General features: G+C 36.9%; 2 protein-coding genes across 3 annotated transcripts in view; one reads left to right on the top strand and one right to left on the bottom strand.

Annotated features, from left to right (window-relative positions):
- Positions 1-16945, top strand: part of STK24 (serine/threonine kinase 24) — a 54520-nt gene extending 37575 nt beyond the window's left edge. Inside the window, exons 3-11 of the mRNA XM_008931425.4 lie at positions 655-711; positions 3584-3692; positions 3808-3965; positions 7427-7612; positions 7865-8010; positions 9731-9854; positions 10539-10607; positions 11166-11302; positions 13629-16945. Coding sequence (XP_008929673.1) covers positions 655-711; positions 3584-3692; positions 3808-3965; positions 7427-7612; positions 7865-8010; positions 9731-9854; positions 10539-10607; positions 11166-11302; positions 13629-13665 — 1023 coding nt within the window. The 3' untranslated portion in view covers positions 13666-16945. The remainder of the gene's footprint in view (positions 1-654; positions 712-3583; positions 3693-3807; positions 3966-7426; positions 7613-7864; positions 8011-9730; positions 9855-10538; positions 10608-11165; positions 11303-13628) is intronic.
- Positions 16946-20691: 3746 nt separating this feature from the next.
- The window catches only part of FARP1 (FERM, ARH/RhoGEF and pleckstrin domain protein 1), a 181221-nt gene continuing 177257 nt past the window's right edge, over positions 20692-24655 (bottom strand). For both annotated transcript variants that reach the window (XM_018071128.1, XM_018071129.1), the window contains exons 25-27: positions 23680-23787; positions 22834-22985; positions 20692-21679 (exon numbers count right to left, since the gene is read on the bottom strand). In XM_018071128.1, coding sequence (XP_017926617.1) covers positions 21598-21679; positions 22834-22985; positions 23680-23787 — 342 coding nt within the window. In that variant the 3' untranslated portion in view covers positions 20692-21597. The remainder of the gene's footprint in view (positions 21680-22833; positions 22986-23679; positions 23788-24655) is intronic.

Genomic DNA, 24655 nt, shown 5'->3' with positions numbered 1-24655 from the left:
AACACAGTTATTATTTGGAATGTCTGTAATCAGATTTTTTAAGTGAAAATATATTCTCCTACATTTTCATTGAGCGGCCTCTGTCTGTACCTTTCTTGCCTCAGAAGACACTTTTGCAAAATGCACAAAGATATGTCGTAAGGATAAGGAGGTGGGTGGCTTTTGGGAGTTAATATGCTCAGAATGCTTGGATGGTTCTAGTCAGCATAAAGGCAGGAGGTTTCCTTCTGCTACTTGACTCTTTGGTAGAGATTGAAGAGAAGTTTCTTCTTCTCTGGATACTGTCTATATTTTAGTAGTATTAGTATCAGTACAAAAGAGGTACCATGAAGTGAGTTTGGATGTCACATGAAGTATACATCAGTTACTTGGAAGCAATGAGCTTCTGTGTTCCTACACATTGGTAAATGGGAGGTACCTTTCTTCTTGTTAATTTAGAGGAACAGAGTTAAATTGAAAACACATGCATGGAGATGCATGCACTCTTGAGTAAACAATCCAAAGATATTTTTGAGAAACAGCTAAATGTTAGTGGTGTTTTAAAACTACAGATGCTTTCTTAAGCAAAAAGAATGGAACAAGTCCCATTAACTTACTACTTTTTTTTTTAAACTTATATACATTTTTATTGGTTTTTTTTTTTTTGTTTTGCAGGATACAAAATTATGGATAATAATGGAATATCTGGGTGGAGGCTCTGCCCTTGATCTCGTAAGTAAATAATGCATGGGTTTTCGTTACTTTACCTCACATAATTATTTTCCTATCTTATAATTCTGGAAACTATAAAAGGTCATATGGCTGTGGCAATGTTTCCTTTCAGTAAAGGAGAAAAGTATTTGTCAATGCCAGAAAAATGTTATTTTCCATGAGGCACGACTGATTATTTATATAAATGGAAGGGAACTAAGCAACATAATATTGGAAGCAGGATATAAACATCTTAGAGTGCTAATCTTCAGTCAGCCAGAGAGCACTAGTGACTGAAAATAGTTTTTTCTGTCTCTTAATTCTGCCACCACAACCCTTCTTAGTGTATACATTTTAAAGTATCGTCCCCACCACCCGCTTCCCCAAACAATCATACAAAAGATTCCCTGTTTGAAGTCTTACTGAAGCCTAAATAGACAGAAAAACAGTTTAGGCTGTAAAAATATTACAAAGAAGTAGGAGTAGCTGTGGACTCCAGTGAGAGTAGAGAGGCCTTACGGAGAGCCTTGGATAGACCAGAGGGCTGGGCAGTCATGAACCGTATGAAATTTAACAAGAGCAAAGTGCTTCATTCTGCACCTGGGACGGACCCAGTTTTGAATTAGGATTCCCAAGGTTCAGTGCAGAGTGTGCTTTCTGTGACGGGATGCTGTCATTCACTTTAGCTATTGAAAAAAACCAACACCCAAACCCCCTCCCAAATCACACACCATCTTATATTTATTCTGGATTTTAAAAGGAGAAATAACAGCGGATGTTTTAAGTATGTGAAAATTGTTATACTGATAGAGGCAGAATGTCTCTGTAGCATAGTTTGCAGTTGTCAAATGGGGCAACTAATTTTGATTGAGGAAAGAGTGAAAGGAAAAAGGCTAGTCTGAGGGGATTCTGCTGGTGGCATCCAGAAGACAGGAGGGGATATTAAATGTGAACTTCCTGCAGTTGTGCATTTTCAAACCCATTTATACCTTTAGTTTCCACATCTGTTAGAAGGAATTCTGTCATTGTGTACAAATTCATAATGTTCCCCATAAAGATACGATAAAGAAAGTTTATTTATGGTTGTGATAGCTTTTTTTTTTCCCTGGCAGAAAAGCATTTAAAAACTGGGGTTGCTTTTATAAATTAATTATTACTCTCTTTCTATAGATATAAAGGAGCAGAATGAAAAAACAAATGTTACCATATTTTCTTCTCTTTTGCTTTTTCATCACACACATTTCACTTGTGTGAGAACCATGTGTTTATTTAAGTTTGTTACCTAGAAATAGTACAAAGTCTGTGGTTACATTTTAAAGTATTATTGATGAAATTGCACCACAGAACTGAAATCATCATGTAAGTGTGAATTAAGCACCTTTTGTGTGATTCATTAATTTTCAATTTATGTTCTGCTGCATGTTTTCCTAGTTCTAACATGCACATTATGGTTTTCAACTGGAATCTGGTAGGACAACTGGCACACTTTGCCACTTTTCCATACTCAAGGCACCTTGGATTCCATGTTCTGAGTGTAGACATGTCATGCTAACTTGGTGTTTTCTGTACTTGAAACTGGCTGTTTTGAAAATCACGCCTCACAAGACAAAGTACATTTAATGCACCTTTGTACATTGTTGTTCAACTATGAGTATAATTTAAGTTTGTGACTGAGGTACAAGTGCCAATATTCTCAGACTTAGTCTATTTTCAATAACTTCCTCTTCACTAAGTTGAGCTGACATCTGACATAAGAGGTTTTGCCCTGTTAGATGTATCATGTTACCAAGTCTTGAAGTGATGCTTTGGCTGGAGCAAAGCTTTGAGAATGTCTAAGTGGATTTCAGGGAGTGGTAATATCATGTGTATTATTAAAGCTAAGGAAAAGCAAAGAATATTATAATTAAAGCTACAAAGATAAAGCAAATGTGAAATGAAATACTATGTCTGTTCCTATGTAATAGATGAGGATTTCTGAGGGATGTACTACTTCTAATTTTTGTCTGAGATGCTTTCCTTCTCACAGAGTAAAGCTTTAGAGATAGAACCTTTTTACTGTGCTTCAGTGACTGCTATTGTGGAGTAAACTAGAACACTGGAATATTTCCAATCTTAATTGTTGGATACAAAGTTTCATTGTCTCTCTTGAAATGCCTTTATTGGTTAAGAAACCTCTCCGAGTGTAGTGACCTTTTCCTCTGTCTGTTTAGAGTTAGTGGTATTCTCACTTTTAGAATTTATATCAGATGTAAAGAGCTCTGTGATCATGTACCACTACCACTTCATCTAATAAAAATAATTACTTGGAGCCTTTGATTCTACCAATTAGCAGATTTATACGTTGAGTTTTATATGAAAAAAGTTAATACTTTAAGATATGTAATATTCTGTCAGTCTACTGGCTTGAGTTGTGTTTTAGAGAGTTTCACAAAATCCAATGCAGTATGTAGTCATAGACTGTATGATTGGTGTAGTACCTTATATGCCTTAGTTTCTTGCTTGGGCTTTGATACTAGGGTCCACATAGGTGATGTGGAGTTGCATATCTAAGTTCAGTGTAAGGTTGATAATCAGATTACAATATAGATGCTTTTCAAAGGCAATGTTTATATCCATGACCTGACCACAAAGCAATACCTGTTCTTATGGCACCTTTAACAAACTTTAAAAAATGTTTTAGATAAATTAATTCTTTGCATGTTGTTCACCAGGCCACTTAGTTTAGAACTGTGTATTTTTAAAAAGAATATTCTGTCTCACATTGTGAAGTTAGCAAACTGAGGTTTTGAGGGATAACAAAAGGAGTAATTTCTTTTTATAATCACAGTGTTATTTCTGTTCTCTCTGTTTCTCCCTTTAAAAAATATATTTACACATTCCTTGCATCTCCTAGTTAGAACCTGGCTCACTTGATGAAACCCAGATTGCTACAATATTGAGGGAGATCCTCAAAGGACTCGATTACTTGCATTCAGAAAAGAAAATTCACAGAGATATTAAAGGTAAGTTGTTTTTTAACTGTATTGAAAAAATATTAGAACAACTCATGCAATAAAAGGGAACACCCTTACAGTGTCAAATGCCTTCATATCTGCTATTTCCTCTTCTTTATTCCAGCTGCTAATGTATTGCTGTCTGAACAAGGAGAAGTAAAACTAGCAGATTTTGGAGTAGCAGGACAACTAACAGATACACAGATAAAGAGGAACACCTTTGTGGGGACACCATTTTGGATGGCACCTGAAGTAATAAAGCAATCAGCGTATGATTCAAAGGTAAGGTATTTCAAGGTATTAGCCAAAATCCCATCCTTTTCTAACTTGAATTACATAGGTTGGTCTTCAGAATGTAGCTAATAACTTTGTGTCTAGATGAGTGTGTGTTTAGATGATAGCTAGCAGCTAAAAGCTGTTGGTGAGGAAAGATTTTCTAATTTGTATCCAAACTTTAAGTTTCCTAGTTTATTAAACCAGTCCAGATGGCAAGAAATAATACAGTATGGATGAGTACATACACCTTTTATCCCACCTTGTTGATGAGTATTTTTGGCTATTTAAAAGTGGAAAAGAACAAATATGTACAAAATGGTAGTATTCTTCTACTTGTTGTTAGAAAAAAATAGTCAGCAACACTGTTGAAGAATATGGATTTGGTGGGTGTGAAAGTGTTGTTTAAAAGTGCTGTTATTCATCTGTGGAAGAATGTGCTGCATAGGTCTATGCTATCCTGACCATGTTCTTTTAGATATGCCATACAGGGCAGGTTTACTGTTTAATATCCAATTTATCTGTACACAGGATTTTGATTTAGCAGAGTGGTCATCATCAGGTTTGGCTCCTGGGAATGATCATCAGTTGCACAAAGCATGATTGAGTCCTCACGTTTTGCATTCTGGTTGTTTTAGTCTGCAATGCCACATGGACATAAAAAGGTCTTGGATACTTGATGAGTTCTCTAGAAAGCCACAGCTCACGTTTTGAATGAACTGGAGATATTTACATGCATCTGTGCACGTTCTGGCACTTAGAGAACAGATTAAATTGCACATACAATAGTTGGCTGTGCAATAAAAACTTGAGAAGGCCTGTTTATTTTAGGATAGCCTTATGCATATGTGAGAACACAGACATCTGAAGCTAATCTCATTCTCCTTCCATAAGCTGGCCATTCCTGAGAGATTTTAAGCAGGACTGTCCTCTTCATATCATTGTCTCAGAGAGGTGCAAGCAAGTTCCATTACGTAGCAGCTGTGTTTCTGTTTTGTTCTTGGCCCTGTTGAATCCTCCTAGTTCCCAAGTGTAAGGGGTTCCAATAAAAGCTTGGCAGTGCTCTGGTTTTTGGCAATAGTTCTTCCTGTTTTGATTCCTTTCTTCATCTGAAAGCAGGTTTTCTTACCTGCTTCAGTTTTCCCATTTCTAGTTCTCTGTCCTTTATACTAGGTAACTTGTAATAGAAAAATAGATATTTAATTTTAAAATGGTTTTCTCTTGCACATAGCCTGTTTTCTTTGACTTATAAGAGCTTCAAAGTCAGACTGAATTTTTGTAATTAGAAGATGAGAGGCTCATGGCAGTACTGCAATAAATAGTAGTTACCAGTGACTTGCTGACTGTTATTTGAACTTGGAAGAAGAATTTTTATTCAAGATTTGAAACTGTAAAAATCATAACGTGGTAAAACTTAGTGCTGATATAGTGCCATCACTTCTGAAGGTCATGCTTATCCCTCTCCATTTGGAGGACTGATTCGTGCTTGTTCTGGAGTTTCGTTGACACAGTCAAGCGCATCCTAGAAACTTGGAGACACATGTGATTGCTACTTACTGTTTTGAGATCCTTTTTTATCTGTGAAAGGAGAGGATATGGTTCCAGAGGAATTTGGAGGAGTTTTCAACAGGAATGGGCTTCCAAAACCCATCTTGGACTTCAAAGAACTCAGTGTACAGCCATAGTTTGTGAACTTTTTCATTAGTTTTTGTGGAGGAAGGTCACTAGCAATAGAGAGTTATAAGAGGAAAAAAGGAAGTATTTATATACCTATGTATGTATATGAGTGGATATCTGTGCACTCATAGACATGTAAATTTGATGTTTATACTTATGTTATATACACATGCTCCACCTGTGAGTGAAAGTCTGGCAGAAGAAAATTTATCCATTTATATGGCTTTAACACTTTGCTCTAAAGAAACTGAAATTCCGAATAAGTTGGAAATAATAATGCTCAGTAGTTAACATTAAGACTCATCTTCCCAGGTGACGTTTCTCTTTCATAACCAAGAAAAGCTTTCCTGCTAGAGGGAAGTTACTCGCAGTTAGACTTGAGGAGAACTTAGCTGACAATGCACTTATAAAGATAAATGAAACTCAGGGCTCATATGCTTATGTAATCCTTTGTGCTCAGTAACTGTTCTGTAACGTGCTAACAAAATGTCATTTCATAAATTCAATGGTATGCTAATTGAGTCTAATTTTTTTTTTCATACTTACTTGTAAAATTAAGTAACTAAGCTCTTAACAGTAGAATACTGTCTGAACAAGGAAGGAGGAGATTGTTTTGAGTCAGGCCTTGTAACTGTGATGGTGGAATGGATGTGTACATTGCAGCTATCAGCTCGTGGTCCTGTACGAGTTAGTCAAAGATAACTATGCATATCAATGGGGCAGACACAGGTGGATTTGGGGGATACTTAGTAAGGACAGCAGTGTTAAATGAAATCTCTACTGTTTACAACATAGCAAAGTTCCAAATGGTCTGTTTGGGAGTAAAACCAAACAGTTCACATCAGATCTTTCTTCTTTTCCTGAGAATAAGTCTTTGTTCTGTTTTCACTTAAAAAGAAACAGGAAAAAAAAAACAAAACGTAAAAATTTTTAATTGGTATTCTTTCACCTTTTTGATGGATTTATTCATCCATTCTCTTGACTTTTGGGTATGTGATTTCAACTGAACACAGAGAATTATAATGAGTTACTTCACATTACTTCAGGCAGATTGCAATAGGATTTGTGTTGAGGGAGACAGCATTCACTGAAAAGAGTAACACATTTTGATGATGAAAACTTTCAGAGGCTAGTTGGACCAAAACTTGGGCTGAAAAAGTTGAATAATACTGTTCAAGACTGCATTTCTCTAGTCTGTGAATAAGAGTCATAATAAGATACTGTTAAACCCCAGGAAAGTTACATCCTAATGTATTAAATTCCTGATGGTTATACTAGCTAATGCATATTAAGAAAAAAATCTTGTGCATGTTATAATGTTTTCCTGTATGTAAATATTTGAAACTTGACCCATACTTACATAGTGTGCTTGACTATGATAGATAAAACTCTGCTTATTAGAACTGTTTTATGCTGTTTATTTTATGTGGTTAGCCACATAGAACCAATTTACTTATGAAATTATTTACAGTAAAGCTTAAAAATCTACCTTTACAAGTGTGTTGGTTTTGACTGGGGTAGAATTAATTTTCTTCACAGTAGTGGTATGGGGCTGTGTTTTGCATTTGTGCTCAACATAGTGTTGATATTGTCCTTTTATTTCAGTTGTTAAACTGTTTATAACCCACAAGTTTTCTCACCTTCACCTTTCAAATTCTCTACCTCCCTTGCCCCCATCCAGTTGGGGGATAGTGTGAGCAAGCAGTTGTGTGGCCCGGGTTAAACTAGGATAGCAAGCCAACAGTGTTTCTTCCCTTTCTCCAACCTAATGTTAAAAGCATTGTTTCTTACAGGCAGATATTTGGTCATTAGGCATAACAGCCATAGAACTTGCAAAAGGAGAGCCACCTCATTCAGAATTACATCCAATGAAGGTTTTGTTCCTCATTCCTAAGAACAATCCACCAACGCTGGAAGGAAACTTCAGTAAATCCCTCAAAGAATTTGTTGAAGCCTGCTTAAACAAGGACCCAAGCTTTGTGAGTTTCATCTGTTTGTCAGTGTATAGTAGAGAACTGAACTTGACTGGTTTATATGAATTACATGAGTAAGTGCTTTTCATCTTTTCTAATACGGTGTGACATGTGACATGTATTTTTTTTTAGGTACTGTATGTATTTAAAATCTCATTTGTATCAAGACTGAAGTCTAGATTTCTTTGCGTTTTTATAATGAGTCACTTAACACTCTCAAATGCATTAAAAAAAACCTTCTCTTTTTTTTTTTTTAAGAGACCTACTGCAAAAGAGCTCTTAAAACACAAATTCATTTTGCGAAACTCAAAGAAAACTTCTTATCTGACTGACCTCATTGATAGGCACAAGAGATGGAAGTCTGAACAAAGCCACGATGACTCCAGTTCTGATGACTCGGATACGTAAGTTTGAGGAGTCTGTAAAATATCCTTTGTAAATACAGGAGCCAAGTAGTTATTTTTAGCACATACATTCCTGTGTTCTGTTATTTTTAGCTTTTCAGCTAGCAGCATTGGTAGACTAATAAAATCTTAATTTCAGTATTGCAAGGGATTTCATGCAAGTAACAGTCACTGAGAACAATTCTTCTGGCCTATATTCTGTACTACCTTCTCTTTTATATGAGGTCTAGGGTTCTTCCTAGACATAAGGCCAGCTGTTGTGCAAGCAGAAGATTTCACACTGCAAAGCCAAGTAGCACTGTCCAAATGAAAATCAAGTGAAGAGGCTGCCACAATTTATTCACAAATGCATTAAATTGCTCATAATAAAGAAAACATGACTATTCTCTGAAATTCCAGGCTACATGCTAATGGCAAGCATCAGGCTGTTCTTTTCTTGGGTGACATTACAGCTTTATATTTGTTTACATTAATAATGGCTTCATGCCTTCCAGTGACCACAGTTTGAGCCCCAAACCAAGGCTAATTTGGAAGCTTAGTTACTAGTCCTAAAACTGTTTTTAGATCAGTTATTAACAGAACTTTGAGATTACAGTTCATTGTTCCTGTGGAATATCAGACCAACTTTGATAGCCCAGTATAGGAGAGTAGTGGATCTAGAATTGTTATTGAGGGCTTGTGAGACAATTTATCATTCTGTCTAAGCCCTCCTCTGCTTTCACAGCACTCCTTGCATTAGATGTGATAAAAGGGTGAGTTGATTTGGCATGCTGGAATACTAATTTTTCAAATCAATAAATATTTCTTCTGTTGGATCAAGTTGCTAGAGCTCATGTATATAAGGAAGGTAGACCCACCTCTTTCAGTGACAGACAGATGTTCTATATGACTTTAAGCAGAAATCTTGAAGAATTTTCTTACACTGGTCGCGTGGTTTTTGACTTGGTAGGCTGCACTAAATACTTCTTATACAATGGCCACCAAATGCCCTTTCAGTCAGTGGTTTTCTTGCAGATCATGCTTAATTCACAAATCAGAAAGAAATGAACTTAGGATATTTATAATAGTGAGATGAGAAATGTGTCATAGTGATTGATTAGTGTTAGCATAAATATTTTTGTTCTTTTAACTTAGCAGGAGTTATAGAAAAAATTCCTGTGCCATCCACAAACAGTGAGGCAAAAGATTGATTGATGATAATGTAGTTTATTAAAGCCACTCTGTATCTGTATTTTTAAGCCAATTTCTTTTAAATGGAAAATTTGCCTTGCTAATGGACTGGGGATGAATGGTCTTCCACAAAGGTGTTCCAAGCTAGTGTCTTAGCTATTTTTCTAAGCAAAAAAAGTGAATTAGTTTTCTAATTCTAATCCCTGCACTCCTCTCCCCCCTCTTCCCTAATGATTTGAGGTACTCTGCTAAAGCCAGTTTTCAGATAGCAATGGAACACTTAATGTTATTTGTTAATGAAACTTGGGAAATTTACAGCCTCGCTTCCTTACATTTAATGAAGTATCTTTGTTTAATTTTTTTTTAATTTACCTAAAAGATAAACTACATTACTTTTCATACTTGTCTTTATACTTAGTGACCTGCACAATAGAATCTGATCTTGGTCTTGACTGTAGTTTTTATGTTGAGCGTGTATATTGAATGAACATCAATAGGTAAGGTGTAGGTAATAAAATCTATATATTTCTTTTTTTCCCTTCCCTTGAAGTGAAGCAGATGGTCAGGCTTCAGGTGGGAGTGATTCAGAGGAGTGGATCTTTACAATAAGAGAAAAAGACCCCAAGAATCTAGAGAATGGAGCAGCCCAGCCTTTGGAGTTGCAAAGAAACAAGGTGCTCAAAGTATTGACTTCATAAAACAAGGAGATAATTCTTACTTTAATAATTTAGTGAGGTGATTTTTATTTTATGTCTATAAAAGCATTTAAATCTTGAAACTTTCAAAACTTTTGCTAAAAATGTATGTGCTACACTTGCCTTTCCCAAAACATTTTGAGTAAGTCTTGAAGTTTGGGTATTCTGTAAATGTGCCCTTTCTCTGTAGTTGACAAAATACGTACCTTAATATTTCTCTAGTTTGTGAAATATTACCACTGGAGGAAGACCAGGCAATATTGTATTTTTAAAATCTTCCTTCTGTATGGTAAATGAAAACTAGTTTTGGGGAAGACATTTTGGTCTTTTAGGGAAAATGACTACAATGTAGCAAAGAATAGAATGTGCCTGGACAAATAGAATAATAATATTGTATCATATGGGAGGAACCTAGTAAATATCAGCATGTCTGTGAGTTAGTACATACTAAGTAGGATTGTGGGTTTTCTTCCCCTTCTGATTTTGAGCTTGCATGTCTTTGAGGAGGTACAGCCTCAAATTTGAATTCAGCCTTTTGTATATATATACATATATTGAAACAGATTTTTCATAAAGGGTAGCATGTTTGTCTTTAATTAGAATACAATGAGGATGCTTTTTTTCCAGAAAAATAAGTTGGTCAGAATTTTGTTTTCTTTAAAGGAAAAGGATATCCCAAAGAGGCCCCTATCCCAGTGTCTGTCTACGGTTATATCCCCTTTATTTGCAGAGGTAAGTTATTGCTTTAAACCTTAACAATTGCAAGATTTATGTCTCTTAAAAAAATGAAAAATATAATGAATGACACGTAAGGTTGCTACAACCCATTTTGAACTTGATGTGTTAAGTTTTAGCTCTGTCCTTTGCTTTCATGTGTGTCTGCTTTTGAGATCTGTGTTTACTTCTAACAGTAATTCATATGGATGGTAGTAACATCAACCATACTAACTAAAGCAGTGAACATGAAAAAGGTGTGTAAGTGTTTGGATTACAGAATTTTATTTTTGACACTGCTTTATATATTCATCTATTACAAAATTTAAGTTCCAAGATATGGCTGTGGACCAGATCAGCAAGAACTTCTTTTGAATTTCAGTGTTGAAAACTGTATTTTGTTCCCTCTCTGAATTTTATATTTTATATTTTTCCCAAATACTTAAAAACAAATCTAAAAAAGAATGTATGAAGGGAAAGACAAATATATGAAGATGTGATTATGTTAAAAAGTTGATAAAATTCCTGCAGTGTGTGAATATCTTATTAATATATTTCTTCCTGGTTTTCTTCCAGTTGAAAGAAAAGAGTGAAGTGTGTGGTGGTAACACAGATTCCATAGAAGAACTGAGAAAGGCTATTTATTTAGCTGAAGAGGCTTGTCCAGGCATTGCAGATAACATGGTGTCACACCTTGTGCAGAGGCTTCAGAGGTAATGAAACTATTTCACTGTGGGTTTGATTCTACAAATATTTGACTTCTGTGAGACTGGAAGAATTAATTCTATTTCTAATAGAGAAGGAAACCACTTGTGCTTGCAGTTTATGCAATTACCTTTGATTACTAGAAAAAAATCGAATCATATCAGTAGTTCTAATTTCTAGCTTCAGGTGATAGCACATATGCACATTGTTGGTGGGCATATTGTATGTCAAATGAGACTGGACAGCCTTTTCCCTTTGCAGTTCACATAAGGGACACACAGGCTTTCTTAGTGTTTGGGTGTATGTTGCAGAGAGTGCTCTGTGTCACTCTTAGTTTCTTTTACGCACTTGAATAAATTGACTGTTCAGTTGGTCTGTTTTTCTTTCAGTCACAGAGTCAGTGGTTTCTTGTTCATTCATTAGAGACAGTATGTATGGGCTTTTGGTGACACCTCCAAAACCAACATTTGGTCTTACTTCAGAAGGCCAAATTTCATATGAGATTTTCTGTCTGCCTCAGTTAGGAATATATTCTTACCAAACACTCAATTTTCTGTTCTTTTAAATATGGGTATATGATGGGTATAAATTTCAGAATTGCTCCCTGAAGAGGCTTTAAATGCAGCCTTGAATCCAGGAGCCCATAACTGTCGTGAATCTTACACCATCCAGGTTGGATTGCTTGGTACTAGAAAAAACTCATTGCAATGATTAATCATGGACTACTGTGTTGAAAAAGATCATCCTGAGCAGCTGTCTCCTTTACACTGTCTATAACCAGACCTTGATACCACCTCTGAAGTTAAAGCAGAGGGTTACCAGGCTGACATTTTTTCATTCAGTAAAAAAAATGCCAAGAAATCTGCAAAGCAATCGTGTTTGTTGCTTGAAGCCCAATCAGCATCTCTAGTGCTGAAGTTACCCCTAATGGCAGATGTCCTGTCCTATCTCAGTTGATCCTGGCAGACTTAAAAGAGTTGAGCTTCCATCTCAGTTTGTTTCCATCAGGGCTTTCAAAATTGAATTCAGTCTTTCATCAGCTCAATATTTCAGTGTCATATTTCTATCAGTCTGGTACAGGACCTTCCTGGAACCAGGAACCTCAAAGACTTGATGCTGCAATTGAAGCTGAAAATGACCATTTGGAGACAGTGCCCAGACATGGGCACTTTTGGGGATGCTGGGGATGATCTTACTTGTTCCTGTCCTGACAGCAACAGTCATTATCTTTGTCCTAAGAGAAAGATGTCAGAACCCTTTATATACCTATTTAGCATTTTGTTTTCCTTCTGTTATGCTTCCTTGGACTGTTACTGTTTTTCTTGTTTGTAATGTCTTAGAACAGTGGAGGCAGGCACTTCATTCTTTTTGAAGGAGATAAAGAATTATTCATAGAGAATAGTTGTTGATGGGTCACATCTGGGTGAACTGTCTCTTCTTTTCAGGGGTGATATTCAGCTAGTATTGGGATCGTGACTAGCACCCCTTCCAGCAAGGGAGCGAAAGAAATGAGTGGCATGATACCCTACTAAAAATGAGTTTGAACGATTCCATAGCTTAGTAGGTTTCCCTTGTGGATAAAGCTATTTTTGGAGCTAGTCAAATTCTGAAAAGATAGTTCCTTCTTGTTTGAATGCTACAGGATTACACTGTGTTACATCAAGTCGTTCATTTTATCCACTTTAATAGCCTCTCAGTTTGCTGGCTAATTCCTGAAAATAGGTTTTCAACAACATTTCTTAATAACATTTTCATTCCCCTTATGATTAGTTAGATCTGGATTTTGCAAATTTGTCTGAATGAATTAATCGGGACCCTCAGGCTGCCCAGTAATTTGTGTGAATCCAGTTACCTTCTCCCTCCAGTTTTGTTCTTGGATGTTTGAAAAAGTTTACTGAAATTTTAATGTGATTAAAATGTGTGCTTCTTTCCTTGAATGACTTAAGAATCTGCTTAGATCAAGAAATTCAGGTTTCCTGTCCAAGTAATAGTTTGAAAAGATTATGATGTAAACTTGCAAAGTAGGAAAGTCTGAATCACTGAATGTTGCCCCACTGTACAGAGTTCTTACATCATTATATACTGCTCAATAACACACTTAAACACAGGTTGCTGCTGTTTGTTAGGAAAGCAGTGATACTCTAACAGGATGTATTTCACATGTTGTTCACCTCTATGGCTCTTTCTTTAAAGTGTGGTAGCAGTGGTCAGTGTCCTTATGCAAGGAAAAAGGCTGGAACTTCAGCAGCCTAAAATGGAATAACTTGTCATTGCTGCTTGTTGTAGAATGCCTTTCTGAAGGTCACAACAATAACTATTTATTTTCCTTTTCAGATATTCACTAGCTGGAGGAAGTTCTTCATCCTACTGACATACTCTTCCTGACTTTTCTAAGACAACAGAGATCCCACAGTGTCTGCATTGAAGGCACGCACTCTAATGTTGTTCTGCCTTTCAGTCTCTGGAAAGTCCTTTGGTGGAAGGACATTCCTAAATGTGCAAGAGTGAAAATCAAGTATTTTTGATGGAGGCAGTCTTTTTCAGCTCCTTAAAGCTATAATTTTTTTAAATGATAATGCACATATTCCAGGGAGGTGTCCTTTTGTAAAATCTGAAATGTATATCTAGGTTTGTGATAGAGAAATTGAAGATATTGAGAAACCTCAGGTATCTTGCTTTAAGAATTCCATTGGGAGATGGAGCATGGTTGTTGGAATTGTGTACAGATATGTATATAATGTCTTTTTTAACGGAAAGCCTTTCAACGTGCATAAGGAATCACTGTGTACAAAATGGTAAAGTGCTTTTGTAGATAATGTTAGTGGGGTAAATATTTGACAGGCTATAACTGAGTATTGCCTTGCCTTTATTACATGTAAAGTTTGAATTATGTGATAAGTGAATCTTGGTTTGATTTTTGTATGTGAAGTATTTGCCATTGAAAGAGTTAATCCTGTACTATGGAATCTTCTATTCGTACCTCAGTACAGACATAATTTTATTCTGTTTCTCCAGTATTTCATCCGTTTTATCTATATTCTGAGCTTGGCTTTCTAATAATGGTTGTTTTAAATTTCATACACCTTGCCTCTTGAAGCTTTAAATTTAAATTATTTGTTTTCCTAACGAATGAGCTCTTTCATATTTTCGGTTTTAAATTGTGCCAATGCAAATTCTGAACCCTATCTATTGTTCAATTTTAGTAGCAGATATTTGTGAAGCTTGTGAAATTCAGATACAATCTTTTTTTCACCTGAACATGTTTGAATGCTCGCACAAATAAATCTTTATTCCCGTCATCTGTTCTGAAATATCTCATTAAGGTGTTGGCTCTGAGGCAGTGGCAAGTATTTCTTCATCATGTCCATTTTTATCATTAAAATTAATGTTTTGCAGCATAGAAGAAAAATTATCCACAGATGCAATATTCAGTCTCGCTGCCTCGATCTGTGCATCTCTTTACCAAAACTGACAGACATTGGACACAAAGGCTGCAAAACTGAGCCCAAGTGTTATATGCTAGTCCTTGTACTAGCTTGCCTACCCAGAGAAAAGTTACTTCTCGAAAATTCTGAATTTTGAAATTTCCACTATTCCTGTAAAGGCTTTTAGATAGCTGACATCAGGCTTTGTAGATCTTGGAGACAGTAACATTAGTTCATTAGTTACATGAACAGTTGATTAGGTAGCTGCTATTTTTATTTTTTTTCCCCCACAGTATTACTGTGAGGTTTACCTTGGTTTCTTTCAACAAGACTATATTCAGGTGCTTCTTATTCCAGTAGCTAAGAGAGCATTTTTGCCTTCTTTTTAATGAAGAATTTGACAATTTTATGCTTTGCATGACAGTGAGGACAGTGAGGCAACTTACATCTTTAATTCATTTTCTTTTTCCTTCCTTTTTTTTTTTTCTTAATATAGATAGGAGCTTTGGAACAGAAGGATTAACATTTAAAAGTATTGGCATATCTATCTGCCTTGATACAAAAAGGCTCAGGTTTGCTAAACATTCTGGAAGCTGGTGAGGTCTCTTTGCAGGACTTCATATCTCCATGGTAGCCCTTAGTCTATGCATATTAATAGCCTTAATTTATTAATTTAAGAATTTAACAGTAAGAGGACACTGTCTTGCAAACAGAGCTAGGAAGCTTCTGCCCAGGTTGAAACAAGTTGAAAGAAATGGGTGAATGTGTGTTCATCTTTTGGCCACGCTCTTGGACACAGCACGTTTGCCAGCTAATGAGCTAATGGCTTTCCTTTATGACTAAGGGAATTTAAGGTAAATTGAACAGTGCATAAATTTGAGCTATGTTTTATAACTCCTCTTTGTTTAATATCTTTAATTATGTTGGTTTGTGTGCTCTTAAGTGTTAAGGATAGGCTCACCTTTGAGGAAACAAATTTAGCACTGCTATTGTGAAATGTGCATCTGAATATGGCACAGTGGGAAATTCACCTGTTGATGTCTCAATATTAGAACATTCAGCCCTTCAGTAGATCTGTGTGCCGTCACAGCACATGGAAATCAACAGGTGTGTTTGCACTGGAAATACAAATTGATCAACATAAGCTATTCCCTAGTCATCTGTTAATGTAAGGACTGGAAATTAAATTAAGCAAGCTTACTTGGAGATGGACAGAACTCTGAGACATAGTGAGGAAGTTAAATTTATGGTTCTGGCTTGATTGTTAAGGGTTAAGAATTTCTCAATCAGCAAATTCTAAGGTACGCTTTTTGAACACTCATTTGAAAAGTTATACATAGATGTTTTGAGTTATATTTTAGTTGTGTTCCAGGACTGTATGTTGAGGAAATACTTCTCTGAGTAGATGGTGGCAGAATTTGCTTGATGAATGTGTTGGAGCTTAAGATGAGTAAGACCTGCAGTGAGGGCAGCTGGCCAAAAGACTTGGGCATTTAGAAGAAGACAAGACCTCATTTATGGTAGAGATGTGTATTTTTATATGTAATATATAGATTATTTAAATATAGACTATCTTAAACTGAGATTCACTGAAAAAACAAATGTGCTGTATCTTGAATGTAGAAGTACAATCAATTGCTATTGAAAAGTATTGGTGCTTTAAAAATCAGGTCTATATTAGTAACAGAAAAGAAGCTTCATTTGAAAGAAGCACCGCCTCGGTTTCTCAGAGAAAAAGAAGTATATTGATATTTTTGAGAGGTTGTTTCATCCTAAAAACATGTCTGTGTTACAATGTTGCACTGATGATTTTTCTGTGCAGGTAGTATTTCACGCAGTCTTGACTATACTAAATGACAAGCTATCTCTATTTATGCAAACATTTAAATTAGTAGAACTGCTTATTTGTCAGGGATTTAATGATTAGGCAGTAAATAAACTCACTGTTTAAAAACAATAAAATCAGTTATTTGAACTGAAGGCTTGCTTTTTTGTAAGTATCAGATGTGTCATCTATTTTTTTAACCTTATTTTCCTTGCAGTTGCACTTTGTAGTTGATGGCCAGTTTACTGAGGGATGACGGTATGATCACTAGTGCACAGAATGCTTTTGGTGTAATAATGAAGCAGTTCCTTCTCCAGGTGCCACGGTCCCTCTGCAGCTCCAAACATTCTGTGTGTGCCTGTGTGGGTACAGACAGATGAACCAATTATTACGGAACAGACTGTGGGGTGTTTTTGCCCCTGCTGTGCAGGAGGGGCAGGTGGAGGGGAAAGGTAGGGCTGGGGGCATTGGCACTTCACTGAAAAGCAGCTGGCACGGTGCGAGTTCACATCCTACTGTAGCCACCGTCACCCCTTCTTCTGCCTTTTAATGTGCTTTTAATGTACTTGTGCAATTTCTCGTTCAGCTCTCAGTACTTTATGTGACGTTCCGTATTAGTTTTTAAACAACGTGGTTTGTAGTAGTTTTACATTAACCTTACTTTGAAGGACATGCATTTTTGCCCTCAGAAAATGTCACCGTTGGAATATTATCTGGAGTGCTGATAAGCACAGGTGTAAATCAAGGATCAGGGCAATCACTAATCGTTTTTGTAAGCTGCTGGGGAGGAGCTTATGATATTAGCACAAACCTGCTTGTTGTTTTTAACTGTGTTTTGCATATGTGCTAGTAACTGCACTGAGCACATGCCATAGACAAATTACATGTAATGGTTTCCTGCCACCATTAAAACATGATTACAGAGGGCAATGAAAGTGTATATCTTGTTTTCTGTAATGCTGCTGCCTGTTTATAGAAGTGTATTTAAATTTTACTTCTGTCACTCTACACCAACATAATAAACCTCCTCATAAACTACATGACCTAGAAATAAAGAAGGAAAAGTTTAATGAAATGTTGACACCTGAGTGGTCAGTAAAATAAGATTCGGGATCCCTTCCCAAGAGGGGGTGCTCTTGAGGTTTTCTAGTGCAGTTATTGCCCTTGTGTCAGTAATGGTAAGCAGAAAATTTATAAGTTGGTGTTCAGTTTTCAGTGGTAATCATCTCAGAATTTGTACCATTTACAGATGGCAACGCTTTAAAACCCCCTTTGTAGTCCCCATCCTGCCAGCCAAGTGAAACCAATGAAGTGCTCACATCAAATTGCAACCCCCCAGGGTTTAACTGGTAACTGATGACAAAGAGCTGCACACCTGTAATTATACTTCATTACTATTTTCAACTCCTAAAAACTGGATGTGTGGCACATGGCAAATTATTCCTTTTCCTCCCACCAACTTTTCTGTGCCCCTAGGGCAGAGAGGATGTCCATGTGCTCTAAACAACTGGAGTTGCCTGGATGTACATAATTGAGCTTGCTTTTGAGGGAGAAGATGATGTAATTGGTCCTGTCTAAAAAGACAGAATGGTCAAAGTTGGGGTTTTCAGGCCATGATTCTTTGTTTTGTTCTTGGCTGATGGAATGGTAGGCTATTACTCCTGATTTTTTTCTCTAAAACAAATTTTCCTACTCTTTTCTTTAGTCAGAGACTTACCAAGATTTCTGCAATCACAGCGTGTTTTCCTCTACCTGCCAGCTTGTCTTTCAGTCTGTTGTTTTTGGCTGCTTTCAGCTGAATTTACAAAGGCATTGAGGTGTCAACATTTTTTAATTAAAATTTTCTGAAAATAGGTAGGCTTGAGGTATATTAATAAATACATCTTAATGAAGGTTAAATTAGACAGCAGATAAATGGTGGAGATGCGTAGTCTTGTGGAAAAAAAAGTCCACAGGAGTCCAGGCTTTCCTGATCCCATTGTGTGTGGTGCAACCTCCAATGGCAGTAAAGTTTCTGTTTTGTTTTTGTTTGTTATTTGAAACTGGCACCTATTCATGGTGAATAATAACAACACCAAGAGTAAATCTCATGGAGTGATGTGTCTGAGGTTTTCCTGCTGCTGAGAGTGGCACATTTAGTCGGCTGTTGACCCAGCACTCACTGACCCTGCCTGTCTGCAGGCCCTGCTTGGCTAAACAGGCAGCAATATGATGTGAATCAGGGTTAAAAATAAGTGGTTGTATATTACAGCTTTCTATACACTGAGTTTTATTCACACACATGGACTTTGTCTGATAGCAAGATACAGCTGTCACAGTTGATTTTACTCTCTTACCATGATTTCCGTTTTGGGTTAACCTTGGGAATAAAGAACTGAAACAATGCTAACAAAGTTGACAGCAGTTCACATGGTTCCATTTAAAAAAAGGATGTAAAAAAATCACACTGGTAGGGAAGGAAAAAAATCTTACTTTAACCTTTTTTTCTATAGGGAAAAAATACAAAAAGGTGAAAACGATGAATCAGGTGGATACTCTGCAGTTGAATCAACAGCCTAGCTTGGTCTCTGCTGTTATGATAAATAGCACTGTATCTTGAACTTTACCTTATTTTCCAAATTTACTTTTGTGTGAAAATGAAACATAGTGAGAAAAGGTATTTACCTTATATCTTTTGAAAGCTCAGAATAAACTTCTGCAGCAGATAGCAGTAATGAGGATTATCCAACAAGCCCCAGGGATCTAAACTAAAATTCAATTTTGGCTGAATTAAGGGCATGGCTCTCAATATAGTTTCCATTAAAAAAATAATCTTCTCACTGTTATAGATACCAATTCTAAAGAGCAGATGTAGGGCCCTGACTGGCTTGCAAGGTGTTGCAGATACTATTTTACAGCTCAGTAATAATTTTGGAGGGATCACATCTGCAGTCTTTTGCTTCATAGCAACATCACATGCTCTTGCTTCTTCAGCTTTGTTTTTCCAGATCCATAAGGCTGCAGCTTGGGTTATTGTTTATCTGTGCCATGTTATTTCCTCTTTTCCTCATTACAGAGATTGTTGTTCACATTCCTGGTCAGTCCTGAAGCACCGTAGTTCCTGTACATTACTGAGGTGATTGAACTGACTTTGGCACTACAGAGCAGGGGCACAGGTTTGGAATGGACAAGGCAGTGGGGCCTGCAACTGGGAAAAAGGGTTTCAGATTTTTCTGCCTACTTTTTAAGTTTGTCCTTCAGCGTATCATAGCCAGAGGTGATGCTGTAGGGTAGGTATGATTATTGCATTGGTAGTGAGAATCAGGGGCAATAGCTAAGGAAAAAAGCAACTGCAACAAATAACCTGCCCAGGGTGTTACCTGCAGCTGAAGGAAGTACAGTGAACTAGTTTTTTCCTTTGTTAGGATGCACTTGGATTTGGCCATGGGGACTGCTGCTTGTCCTAAGGGGTTAGGAGTCCATCCTCTTCTTGGATGGAGGTATGTGTGTAGCTTTGTTTGGAGTCGGGTAATACAAAGAAAGCTTTACTGTCTCGAAACAGGAATATATACGATAGTATTGTGAGGTATTTTATTCCCTTTTGTTGTGAGCAAAGCTGTAACAAGTTGTTTTATACATTGCACACAGGTAAGCCATTAACAAAGCAAATAGCTAGATGAAGAAAAAGTAGGGGTAGAATTGCCCCTGCTTCATTTCCCAGATCAACATTCAGGCCCCCTCTGCCTAGCACCATGTTTCCTCAAAGGCCCATAATGGTGATAGATGTGTTACCAGCACATCAAACTTCCAATAACGGAAGTTTTACATCACCCTCATGACAAAGTGTTTCTTAAGACACAAGGAAAAGCATCTAAGACTAGTAGACGTAGTGCTGCCAACCTTCTGAGTGGGCCACCAGCTTATCCAAAATGCTGTGCTAGCTGCTGTCAGCCAGATATGTGAAATGGGTAGTTCTGCTGCAGGCTGTAGCAGTTGCTCTCTGCCTACTGAGCCCCAGGAGAGAGAGGGAGAGACTGAAATTCCAACAAGAAACTGAAAGTCAGGTTGGGATGTGTAGCAAGCAGGATGAAAACTTGAGGCTTCAGTAGTACCTTCAGCTTAGAGCAATTTAGTTACCGAAACGCTCTACAAATGAATCACAAATAGCTGTGGTTCTCGTAGCATACAGGTTTTCTTTCAAGTTCTTAAAACAAACAGCAGAATGTCACCACAGCCTTTAATTTCTTCTTGTACATACCATTCACAGTACATTAACAGCCCAAATAATATTGCACTGGATTATTTTAAAAATTTTTCATCTTGCAAGTAGTATTCACTTTTCAAAGCCAACAGATAACTTGGTCAACTCGCACCAAGAAAATGGTTAGATAAGAATCCTATACTTTATTTATACCACATGGATTTGTAACCCCAAAGGGAAATGAGAATGAGCTGTAAACTGTTTCTTTGTTAAAGATAGAAAATTAGTAAATCCTTGCTGATTAAATGTAGAAAGACTGGGAAAAAAACCATGAAATCTGAAAGTTATCTCATTCCTGTTAGACTGCTTGCTGTATACGTAATTATATTCTATACTGTGAAAGTCCATCTACATTTAGAAATCCAGCAGTCTAGAGATTAACATGGTAAAAAAAAATAATATATTTTTAAGAAAAGAGAAGAAATAAGTGTTTGCCTCAGAGGAGAAAGTTTTCAGATTTCAGTCATCTGGGGTTTTTTTAGGTGCAATCTTTGAGGCAACAAAATGTCTTTTGGCATTTGGCACTCTAATAAGGACAATATTTTAATACTGGCACAAGCTAAAAACAGCACAGAATGACAAAATACAAGACATGAAACGAACTGCAGCCACTGGGATGATGGTAAGCTAGTTTGAATATACAGAGAACTTAAACAGTTTTGCTGATGAATTGTGAAAGTTTCTGCAAAACCATATTTATTCTCCTCTTTTACCAAATCGCAAGTTTTCCTAAACATGGAGGGAGAAAAGTTTCAAATGTCCTCTAGAAAATCAGCAGCTGCTGGACAATCAACACGGCGGCTTGTTAAGCCATCAATAGGCATGAGGCTCTTTATGACTCAGAGCTTGGGTGCGTGAGGCAGAGCTGGTGGCACTTCGGATCACTTCCATCCATCTGTGAGGAGGCACGAGGAGGGACACAAACAAAAGAATGGTCAATTCCCAAGGGAAGATTTCTTGAAAGATATAGTCTGCGCTAATAGTTGTACAGTTTTATTTTCTGTGTCTACGGGAGCATCTTACTTGCTACTTCTATCTGAAATCAAGAGGATCCAAATGACTGCCACTACAGAAAGGAGGTTTAAAGAGAATAAGCAGCAGGTGTGGGACCCAAAGCTCACAAGCTTAGTAGTGATTTTACTTGCTCTGCAGACACCAAACCTTTTTTCTTAACTCGAGAGTCAAAAAACGTACTTTAGCTGCAATATCTAATTCTTTTTCCTAGAACTGAGAAAGGGATTTTGTGTTTTCATTTATCACCTCTTTCCCACAATGTTTTATTTATAGCTTTAGACTGACATGGCTAAAAGTTAAAAATAAATTTCTTTGATGAGAATTTTGGGATTTTTGACGTTTTAGTGCTTCATATAAAAGACTTAAATTAGTTCCTAGTATGAACAACCGCAAACCACAAATTAGGAGGAGTAGTGGCTCTCCATGTATCTGAAGTTCAGTGGGAAGTGTAAAAATTACATGGTGAAGTGGCATAAATATGGAGTAGGAACAGCTGCTTCTGTGAAAAAATTGGAATTTTATTTAAGGTGTGGATTTTTCATGCTGTTGTGCTAGAGGGAGCAAAGCTATTCTGAAGAGCTCCTGAGAAGTACTGTAATCTGTTCACATACTTTGTGAAAGCCCCAGGTTAGATGGGGCTTTGAGCAACCTGGTCTAGTGAAAGGTATCCCTGCCCCTGGCAGGGGGTTTGGAACTAGATGATCTTTAAGGTCCCTTCCAACCAAAACCATTCTGACTTTATGAAGTGTGAGACCTAATGCTCCCCATACAGCGAGCTTGATCAATTTTGACTGGATAGTTCAAGGTTTTGCAGTGATTACTGTTACAGCTTCCACATCATCAAAACCAATCACTTGATTTTAGTGGTATCAGGTTTAAAATGTCTCATAATTTTGACAGGTTCTTTCTCCTGTTGTGCTGAACTACTTGACTGAATTACTGAACCAATTTATTAAACTTTACATCTATTAACGTTGTTCTGAAAAACACTCCTGGAACTGAACAAAAATTTCCTCTCACAGAAGACAAACTTACCTTTCAAACGTATATTCACTTTCAGCCCTGAAGTAGTACACGTGGGATTTGAAATGTAGCTTGAACACATAATCTTTGTGAATGTTTTCAGATTCAGAAGGAATAGTAAGTGAATATCCCAATAAAGGAAGGCTGGCTAAAGGATGATTGTCCTGAAAAGATATGATGGAAAGTGCTGTGAGATCAAATGCTCTTAAAGAGAGCGCATAAGTAAATGGAGGGGAGATACGCACTCATTTAAAGATCACTGTGTTTCCACGTGTGTGTGGAAAAACACCAGGCTTTTATACTTGCAATAAACTTAATTAATTATCTGCCATTGTTACAGACCATCATCAGGATGGTGCATGTCCATTGCTGGCATTGTTACTCCTTTAGAAGTCTGCTGGCCACCCAGCAGCATTCATTGCTTCAGTCCTTTCACTGCATGGCATAGCATGGCATGTTTGAACAAATTATTTCTTTATGCCTCTTACATGTAGAATATACTCCAATTCATAATTTTGAATCTCAGAATTCATAATCTCAGAATTTGTACAAGAGAAAAGTCTTATTTAAGCTTGCACCACAACTTCTGAGGAGTAGTGAGGTCTGCTGTACTTTCAAGGATGATCTGTACTGTGACTGTTGAAAGCTTCAGGAAAGAACTGACAAGAGAGCAGATTGAGAACAGGCCCTGCTCTGTGTTCCAGTGGCAGTGAAGGCTGTGTGTGTAGCTGTGACAAGTGCACCTGCTTCTCTTGCCCGCAGCATCTCTGACTGATGTCCACTTTTCTTTCTGCTCCCTCTTTGGAAAAAAACCCCCAAACATCTTCTCCAGGCACACACACTCATCCAGTCAGTTACCTGGTGCGATTTATAGAAGAACATGCAGAAGTTGGTGAACACCACCCAAAGCTTCTGCCACCCGTTGCTGTTTTTGAATTTTCTTAGGAGGTTTCCAGACAGCTGGTTCTGAAACATATCAAAATTAACCAAATAAAACAGTGGTATTTGCAGCTTAATTATTGTAAGAAAAATTATTTGACTTTATCTGGTTGTACGTGACCTTGTGGTACATGAAAATGTTTTGGTTGAATGGACATACTTTTCTGAATTTTATTGCTGCTAAGTAGTACTTTATGTAACTTTTTTTTTTGTTTGCAGCTGGGTACTTCCAAAGTCTCAAAGTTGCTACACTAATTATTTTCTCAATTGAGATGGCTTCAAGTAATTTATTACTAAACATAAGTCTCATTATCCTACTCTGTTCTTTTAGAATGATATTTAAAAAGAATGGAAACAGAAAGTCTGACATGAATTTGTGATGTAAAGGAAAATTGTGACATACTTGAGAGTTGCAGATAGAGATTGAGCTCTCAGTACCCAGGGAGTTCACACGGTAACTTTTCGAAGATTTCAAAAACAAGGACTGTTAACGTTATTCTTAGCTGGATTTTGGGTAGTTTAACAAAAAAGGAGGAGGAAGCCGTAACAAAGTACATGTATTCAATGGCTGGTTGAAGAAACTGCTCTTCACATACTGAATATGTAAAGCGCAGTATCACTGCTCCCTGCAATTGAAAGGGAGTTCTCAGTGAATTATTAATGACTTCCCATTCCTTGTAGACTGCAAGGGCTCTCACCTAGATCAAAACAGCTGTTTACATCATTCTTTTTATATAATAACTTAATGTGTAAAGCTTAATAGTCAAAATCTGGAGGTCCTGGTGTACCTACTACAAATGAAGTATTCTTAAAAAGTTCTGTTGTCACCAGCCTTGGTTATATGTTAAAGCCTTTATCATCTCATTCTCTGATATCTGGACTGCTGCCTCCTTGT

Source organism: Manacus vitellinus, unplaced genomic scaffold, assembly GCF_001715985.3.
Source record: "Manacus vitellinus isolate BGI_N305 unplaced genomic scaffold, ASM171598v3 scaffold_2_pilon, whole genome shotgun sequence".
NCBI lineage: Eukaryota > Metazoa > Chordata > Aves > Passeriformes > Pipridae > Manacus > Manacus vitellinus.
The sequence above is the reverse complement of the archived record's forward strand: the minus strand, read 5'-3'. Positions and strand labels throughout refer to the sequence as shown.